The 9,428-nt window shown below is 42.1% G+C and overlaps 1 protein-coding gene across 1 annotated transcript in view; it reads left to right on the forward strand.

Moving 5' to 3' along the window:
* Positions 1 to 4,491: 4,491 nt before the first annotated feature.
* Positions 4,492 to 9,428, forward strand: part of LOC103375623 (dystrobrevin beta-like) — a gene marked incomplete at its 5' end in the record, with an annotated part of 14,344 nt that continues 9,407 nt past the window's right edge. The window contains 2 exons of the mRNA XM_008305941.1: positions 4,492 to 4,587; positions 9,049 to 9,139. Of these exons, the coding sequence (XP_008304163.1) occupies positions 4,492 to 4,587; positions 9,049 to 9,139 (187 nt within the window). The remainder of the gene's footprint in view (positions 4,588 to 9,048; positions 9,140 to 9,428) is intronic.

Here is a 9,428-nt window from a genome sequence, read left to right on the forward strand (position 1 = left end):
AAAATCCACCTAAAAGCACCTCTAAAATGCCTTAGCATGTTATATATTGTTTGTGTAATATGAAAATGACAGTTTGTGGTTATGAGTAGATCAATACTACTCTCGTGTCTTTCCATTAAACCTGAAGCTGCAGCTATGAGACCTAGCTTGTGTTAGCACAACCACTTAAAACGAGGTAATTTTTTTTTCATCTTAAAGTACTAAATCTGCTTACTAGCACCTCTTGAGGATACTAATTTGAATGTTGTATACCAGACGTTTAAAGGTGGAGTCTGTGGTTGTTAAGAAAGATTGTTGATATTTAGCTAGTTAGCATATTTAGCTCGCTAGCATGTGCCAGATTTAGCTTTGAACACCAAGCAGTTTTCAAGCGTTTTTTTTCACCTGTTGCATTTTCACTGTAATAAAAAACTCATAGACGCTAAAAATCACAGAAAAAAGAATAAATGAAAGTTGAATTTCTTTTATTATTTATTTTACAAAAACTGAAAAAAACATGTACAACATTTTTCCACATGGCCACAGGTGTTACCAAAATGAAATGAAATGAATGAAATGAAAAATACTTTATTTATCCAAGAAAGGAAATTCAAAAACTGGACAAAAATGTTGGCTCTACATACTAAAGATATTTTACCAACATTTAACGTTTAATTTGTTTGCATTCTTGTCTCCTGAGTAAACACAGCCTGCAGTTAGGCCAAATATTCACAGAGTAAGTCACTGTTGGTTGCAGTTGAGCTACGAATAGCGTCAGGATTGTGCCAAAAAGTGTCGAATTTTTTTGATTTTAAGAGATTCTGTTTAGTGTAAAGAGTTTTTGTTTTGGCAATTTAAAAAAAAAGATGTGTAGAGTTAAAAAACACATGATTAGTTAAGGACCATGATGAGAAAGTTGAAGTTTGAAGTTTCTGGCTCTGATAAATGATGCAATTTTGGTGATTTTTTTTGTTTAAAGGTGGCAGGTTTTGGGGTTCAGAGGGTTAAAATCTCTCTTGCTCCCTCAGCTTCCTTCCCCATTCCCAGCATGCACGAGGACTTATTTGCTGAATTTGTCAAAACGTGTATTGGTTTAAAATCTCATGCTCCCATCTTTAATAATACATACAAAGAAAAAAAAGAAGCGTAAAAGCTACGAAGTCTTACATGCTGGATCATTTCCTTGGCTGTGGCACAGAGACTAATGAAATTCCTTAGAAGTTGAGATATTCCTTTTAATCCAACATGCCAACTGCAAATCTTCCACACTCTTCGTAGCCTCGAGCAACGAGTAAGAAGAACTGGCGCTAATGGAATAATTCCCATTTGTTAATGGTCAATTTAAAAGAAATTATGACTGAATGCAGTAATTATCAGCATACTCTTCCCATTTCACCCCCGTGGGCCACAGAAATCTTCCCCTCAAACTGGATCCCTCAGATAATTAGTCACAGGAAAACTGCCAAGGCTCCAGTTTTTATTCCACACTGTCTTCATTTTTTATCGGTGCCATATAAGAGTGAGAGAAATGCACTGTTGGTATTCTAAAACTAGTGCAGCCAGCTACTTGTCAATCCTGATGAATGTTATCAGCGAAGAGGTGTTATTTCATGTTGTAAACCGGGAGACATCCATCAGCGCCGTCTCTCTCTCAGGTGTGTGTATGTGGGCGTCCGAGGCCCGGCGAAGCCTCTGCCAGTGAGTAATAATGGCAGAATCGGGGTAAAGCGTCAGGTTTGATCAAAACGGCCAAATCGAACGGACATGAGTCTCCCAGTTGTCCAAACACTCATACCGTCTTCAGACAAAGTGCAGCTATTCTGATACTGTTTTGAAATATTTACTGGCATCCGAAAGCGTCGACTAACAGTGAGCTGATCTGTGAGGTTTTTTTTCCCTCTTCCACTCAAAGTGTCAGCGAGATTCTTGGGGATTTGTGTTTTGGAGGAGTTATAGGTTTGGGGATGCACTGTCTGTCTCGGAAAAACTTTAAATCTAGGATACGGCTTCTTACCTTTCAGACTTAGCACCGCTTCCGCCGAAAGACTTTAAGCACCAAAATAGACTGGGAGTCGAAAAATAGGCATCTTTTGCATTAATGCGGAACACACACTTCAAATTCTCAGTTTAATATTTAGCAATTTTCCACTCTCTATGTAATCCCTAGAAATCCATTAACATTTTAAAATGCCTCCTTCTGTTTTGCTCTCCTTTTTTTTTTTTCAGTCTCCAGGTCAATGCAAATTCCATCAATGTCATTAAAATGGAGAGAACGGCCATGTAATTCACTTTTCTGTGAGCCTGATCCATTGGGGCTTTTTTTTCTCTTTTTGATGGCCAAAGTACTGACGGCCTCGTGGGGTGGGGGGAACAGGAGCACCAGCAGGAGAGGAGAGGATGCTTGGTGTTATTATTTTTAGCCGACTGAGGGCGATTGAAGGCAGCCGTGCCTCGTCAGAAATAAGGTGAACGCGTGAGGCGCCACTAGACTTAATTTCCCCCCCCACACCCTGTAACCCTGCCAGCTGCCGAGCACAAGGAACGATTGTCATTCGCCGCACGCAGGTAACACGAGGCTTAGCGCATTGCAGACTTTGATCTCTTAGCGCCTAAATGTTGTGTCAATTCGCTCCCCGTTTGACCTCTGAGGCACCGGCTAAACGTCTGGACTGCGTGTCCTGAATCAGCGTTCGGTGACCCACGGGGCTGCAGGCAGCGACGTGAAGGATGTGTTTAGAGGAGGAATAAAACACACAATGATGCCTTTACATAAGAAGAAAGCCCCCCTTTATTTTTTTTTTTGCATTTCATCTTGCGCCCCACTGTTCCACAAGAGTTCTCCAAAAGGCCTGATGATTATTTATAGAAGGCGAGCTGTGAAGAGCTTTCACTTATGTAACTCGCTGAAGGTAAAGGGGGGGAAGAGTTAAGATATGCAAATGCAATTATAGTAGAGGCCAGTTTGTTACACGCTTTCCTGCAGACGGGATGAGAGGAGATTTATTTATTTTTTTATTTTTTTCTTAGAGATTGCAATTGAGGTGCTTTGAGCAAATGGCATTTCCCTAATTTCTAGCGTAAGAGAGAAGAGGGGGGAGAAAAAAAAAAAAAAAAGACAGAGTCAGAGACAGAATGGAGAGAGAGGGAGAGGAGAGAGAGAGAGAGAAAATCTACGTCGTCATAAAGTCACGTGACCGCCGAGTTTCCTTGGAGACAGCAGCAGTGTAGTACATTGAGATGCTCGCCCGCTCAGTTGAGGGCAGATTAGGCATCTGGCAACAGCAGCGGTTGGATGTATTTTGCCAGCCAGGCAGGTGCTTTCTCTCCTCACAGAGGTAAGTGCAGGCGCCTCGTGTCTCGCCGTCTGTCTGGATCCCGGTAATGTGATGAGCGTTTCCAAACAGTTTTCACATGGAGGGGTTTTTTAGTTCTGGAGTGTTTGCAGAGACTGGAAGGTGACATGTGCAGGTTTGAGTAGTTCCTGTTATTGCATGAATTAGCAGCAAAAAAACAAATAAGAGTGATGAATTACTGGTGTCTTTTTGATTCTGTTAGGCTGCTCTTGAGGGGAAATGTAAATGCATGAACCAATGAATAATTACAAAGGAACATGCTTAACATCCCCCCTGGAGCGGTGCACATGAATGCTTTAGTTTGTGAAGCTGTACATTATTTGAATTCTCTGCTTTCTGTTTTGTTTTGCACTTTGTTGGCCAGAAAAAGAAAAAAAAAAAAGTAAGCGAGCTCTCAGTGGCTCATGCTGATAACACTATTTTGCACATTGTGGATATAAATAGTTTGATTTGACTAAAAGGAAAAATGCTGATTGCACAAATAAGCAGAGTAAGACGCAGCTGCTGTTCCTTTCATGTGATAATGAGAGCTTTAAATAAAACAGTCACTTACAGTAGAATGAAGGCTGAGAGATACGGGGTGCAGATTAAAGAGGACTACACAGGCATGGAAATCCAGCCATTGGTTTTGTTATTTTTCCGCGAGCACCTGAGACGTGATATTTTGATCCGTTAATGAGACTCTGTGGTCCCGGGCTGGTTTTTTTTCGGGGGTTGCTGATTCCGCCGCCAGATGGACCCCATTGCTTTGTTTACTCTCACAAATTACCTCCCACAATGTCACCTTTCCTAGTTTTTTCACAGACTCCCGGTTTAATTAGATTTCTTGTCTGCTGTTGTTGCTCTTGCTCGTGTTAATTAGGTTTAAGCTAATAGCCCCCAAAAAAACATCTAAATTGCTGTTTCCCCGGAAAAGTCAATTATTTCACTACAATTTTGAGTCCAGCATGTTGGTGCCTGTGGTTTTTTTTTTTCTTCTGTTTTTGAGTTCATAATGATCCCCCTGCCTCCCCTTTTCTTGCCCTCCTTGGTACAGTAGGATTAAATTGAAAGTCAGGATCGCTGATTCATGATTATTAATAAAATGCAAATGCCCTCTCCTCCTTCCCCCCCTCCTCCGATGACAAGCACCACAGGCCTCTGCAGTGTAGCATTAAAGACCTCTAATCTTGTCTTTTAGTCAGCCGAAACCGGTGGCCAACAACATGAACGACACAATGCTCATGTCCTCTGGGGCACCTACTCCCACCAAAAGGTAAGCAAACAGGCATGATGTCTTTTTTGAAGATGTTGTTTATCTTTAAAGCTGACAAAAAATGTCACTCCGACTTAAGCGCACTGAAAATAAGTTCTTTTAATCACACCGAAATTCAGTCTGGGTCCCAGAATAGGTGACAGATCCTCTCTCATCACTGGAAATAACAAGAATAGCGCGGCAAATCATACTACAGATGTAATTTGTTCCTTCACACTTGACACACATTTTTTTGCATCCGAGCAGCGTGCCCTTGCGAGTGTATTTTTAGAGGAAAATTTGTTACGCTGTCGTGAAGAATATGTGAGCACTCCTACTTAAAGGGGCTGATTTGACAAATAGATTATGATAGAACTGGAGCCGCACCATGTAAGCAGATCGCAGCCGAGGAACCGTCCTCTTGTTTCAACCCTCTCACTTTAAAGGCCACCTCTATTATTATTTACTTACAGTGGTAATGAACCATTGTGGTTACGAATACAGTAATGGAGAGAGCACTCTGAGGGAGCCGTAATGCATCCGCACTCTCTCGGATTTTCCTTTTTTGTGCATCTCGCTCGCACATCTTTCCGGCAATTTGTGTTTGCAAGACGGGGACTGGTGAGGGGGGCTCGGGACTTTCCACGGCACAATTAGTGGGGATGAGACGTCCCTGTCCGGTGTACAGACAGAGCAGAGGTGTGCGTATCAGCCCGGGTTATCAGATGGTTGATTAAAATCCACATAAAGACTTTTGTCAAGAATGCAGAGGGTGCTTGAATGAAATCTGTGCATGTTTTTTTTCCACTCCTCTGGGCTGAGTTATCATACAGTACTACACCAAGGACCCCAGCAGCTGAAGGGCAACATGCACACTGCAAAAAAATAGAAATAAAATCCAGTAATGTGCAGCAGAACCGAGCCTTCATATGTGTCGTTTTAGTCCAAATGTGAGACCGTGGTAAATATTTTCCCACTAGAAACGGTACATTTAGAAGGAAATTAAGTCATTTAACCTTGCTGAAAGCGAGGCAACAATCAATAGCAGATAAAAATTTCTTGCAGAGATGAACACTTTGTGCAGCGCGGTCTTGTCTCAGAGGGCTGACAGTATCCAGATTAGAGCTGGTTTGAGGGAAGCTGACAAGATAGGGACACCCGAGGCTGTAAACGAAGCCTCGCATCCAGACCCGTGGAGGTCAGCGGAAGACGTCACGTGTTGTACGAGGGTGGGGGGGGAAAGCGACGCTCTCCTGAGGTTTGTCTCGCTGTGGCAGTAATGAAGAAGCCCGATAACCTTTGTCTTGACATTTTGCTCTCTGAGTCAGAGCTGCTTTGGGAAGATGTCATGCACCGAAGAACCCGTTGCCTTGGAGGTGTCTAAACAACTACAAAGCTGCCATTTTTAGGGCAGAAATTGCGCATTAAGCCGCCGTGACGCCTCCAAAATAGGTTGTGTTGAGTGTCGGTGTGGATACCAGGAGATAAGGCGCTGAATGAGGAGGGATGAGGCAGGTTTCGTTTAGTTGCAGGGAACTCGGGGCCGGTTCCCACCAGCCTCTCTCTGTCCCACATTTGGTTTGCAAATATGAATTTATTGTTATAATTACCTGGCACTGGCCTGGCCGCCGTCACATGAAGGGCCTATGAGTCAAAGATGCGACTGCTGAATAATGCAAAGCTCCTCGTGGCTCTGTCTCAGTTCAAGAGCCCCAAACTGAAAAGCAGCACCAGAGCTGTCCTTGTTTGTTGACTCTCTCAGATTCCGTCTTTTATCGGGGGGGAGAAAAAAAAAGAAAGAAGCAGAACTTCACTACAAGATGTCGGGGCAGAGCAGAAACCGAATGCGCTCCGTTTGAAAGATTGCGAGTGTTGTGCTTGTAGCCTCCATCACAGTCTGCTCTCTGATACTGTCTGCTCTGCTGACATGGCATCTCCTCCCTCCCACAACGCAGACAATTGCTCACCACCAGCAAACCAACACCACGCAATTTATTACCCATTTGTCATGCACAACCGCTACGGCTGACGATAACATTTAAAACGAAAAAAAAAAAAAAAAAAGAAAAAAAAAAACGCTGCCTTTGACACTGAAGAGCTTCGAGCTCGGAGTTAACTGACAACTGATCAAACGTGAGAACAACTGAAGATGTCATTATGTGAAACTCATGAACTGAACTGCCAGAATGTTTCACTGAGTGACAAGCTGGATGCTTAGAGACGGAGTTTGTGAGTCTGGGGAAAGATTGTTGATATTTAGCTACTTGGCATGTTTGGATAGTTAGAATGTGCCAGATTTAAATGAAGCAAACACAAATGTGCACAAAGTGTGCGCAGGAAATGTGTTGATCGGTCCAACCAGGGCTCGATGTGAGCGTCAAACTTTATTCAGTGCAAACAAAGAACTGACTGAGCTAATAATTGCTGAATTTAAAAGTAAATGGACTGAATTTGAATTGCATATTCCACTTTTAATATTAAAGTTTAGATTAAACCTTTTAAATTCTCATGAATTAATCATAAAGTCATTTATCTGCTTTATATTATCCTCGATTTGCAATTTGGTTTGTTTTCCATTGAGTACATTGACTGTACAGCTTACTTTAGCACAAACACAACAGCAAATTATGCGAAATATCTCAGTTTTAACTGACAGAAATGGACAGAAATTTCATACGATCATTTTCTGATTTTCAGGGAAATTCAGTTATGATAAAAAGTTGTGCACTGAACCTTGATTTAATCATTTAAATGTGATTTTGCATGTATTTGCCAGGTAACTATAACACTGTAAGTCACAGAGAAAACTAATTTGTGCTTCATTTAACCCTCCGAATCCCAAAATCTTAAAAATTCTGAAATTTATCAGAGCCAGAAACTGTAAAAACAGGAACAATCGTCATATTTTCAACTTGATGGCAGTGCTTGAAATACTCATCTGTAAAATTTTAAAAAAGGTAACACCTTCTTAGCTTAAAATCACAATATTTTATTGAAAATCTGTTTATCTACATGTCCAATTCAAAAACATGCCAAATATTAAGCTTTTGCAAAGAAAAAAAACAACAAAAAAACCCCAAAAAACTGAAAATCATGTCACAAAAATGTTGAATTCTGCAGATTGTAAAGCCAACAGGAAACAAACACAGAAACTCAAAATGGTAGTAAAATATCTACAATATAGAGACTTACATTTCAAGTATTTGTAACACCATTTCATATTTTTCTAGTCAACTGCATTGTTTTCAATAATCTTTTGACATTTTTGCTGCCCCATGCTGCACAAAAGACATGCTTAAGTTCCCTCTACTGCTAGCCGTGGTCGTTCAGTTTCCGTAGAGGTGCAGAACTTTATATTGCAACGAAAAATGAGCCCACAGTGAGTAAAAAATGTGACAGGAGCAAAAAAAAAAAAACAATACAGAAACTGCTTGGGCTTCAGAGAGTTAAAGCACCATTTGAGGAAACCAGTGTAAAAGAAAAAAGTCGGCCCTCCCACCTTAAACAGCAAAACATGACGGACGCAGTGGTGTCTGAGAAATTGGGTTTAAGTCAAAAAGCTTGACACGTGCAGCAGAAATAAGTATCTGGGAAAGATGCCAGTCGAGGAGGGCTTAAAGGCAGTTCATGCATCTCCACCGGGCAGCTCCCTGATGTGTGTTAATGTGCTACTCTAATCCTACAAGAAGCCCCAGTCTCTGCCTCAGGACAAGGCGGTAAATTATTTAAAGTGTCCCATTAAGACAAGACATTTTTCGATGTCTCGGTTTTTTGACATTTTTGGTTTTCCTCGATCAACTGAGTTGTCACGTGCCAGGCGACCCCATCTCGACGCATTTTAAGATATCATCGCTGAAATAAGAAAAAGATTATCTCATCACACCAGCAGCTTTTTGCATCTGCTTTTGGGGAAAGATAAGATTTTTATGGGCAGTTTTGCAGCAGCAGCGAAGGCTCGTCGATGCAGCAGGTTTGAAACCAGATTGGGGTTTTATGGTCTTAATCATCGCTTACTCTCCAGTCAGAGTTAGAACAGCTTCCCAAACAACATTTCAGCTCTCCGTCACTCCTCATTGCAGACCGCCTGCAGAGAAAGAACAGCATATGTCCTGTCATCTGTCCACGCCATATGCCACGCCCATGATCATTTAAAGTCTTGTGCTTTACTTGACATTTTCAGTCGCTGATGAAATGGCCAGAATGGGCTCTGGCACAGTCACAAACGCATTTGGCATGCTGCATTCTTCCCCTTATCCATCTCCGTTCATTGTTATGACCAATTATCAGACTGTCTATCAACACCGGAGTCAGAGCCAAGTGGCATATATTAAGGTCACCTCAATTATAAAGTTTTCTACTTTCATGCAAATTATTTGATGTCATCTCTTTCGACTGTACCAACTTTTACTTACATAAGAGCTTCCGACAGTGGAGTCGGTGTTGCTGTATATGTGTGTGATGTGTCTCTCCGACTTCGGGCAGTGTCTTGGAGAGTCCGAGCCGGCTAGATGAAGAGCACCGCCTCATCGCTCGATACGCCGCCCGATTGGCAGCCGAGGCGGGAAACTCCACAGTGAGTATCTCACGCGAGGCCTCCGCGGTGGGCTTCAGTCGAATGTGACGCTTTGAAGTTGTCGTTGGTTTATTGTTTGCTGAAATGTCGAAGCTGCAGTCGGAATCTTTTTTTTTTTGCCTTCATTTGACAGTGCACAGGCAGGAAATAAAATGTAGGGAGGATGACTCCCTGTAAAGGTCAAGCTAGCTGGGAGTTGAACTGGGGACTCTGCTGCTGAGGGCGTTTTAAGACCATGTGGTATACGTCCTAAACATTCGGCCGCTGTGTCATCGCAGTTTTCTGAATA

The sequence above is a fragment of the Stegastes partitus genome, unplaced genomic scaffold, assembly GCF_000690725.1.
Source record: "Stegastes partitus isolate 25-593 unplaced genomic scaffold, Stegastes_partitus-1.0.2 Scaffold2713, whole genome shotgun sequence".
NCBI classification, from domain to species: Eukaryota; Metazoa; Chordata; class Actinopteri; family Pomacentridae; genus Stegastes; species Stegastes partitus.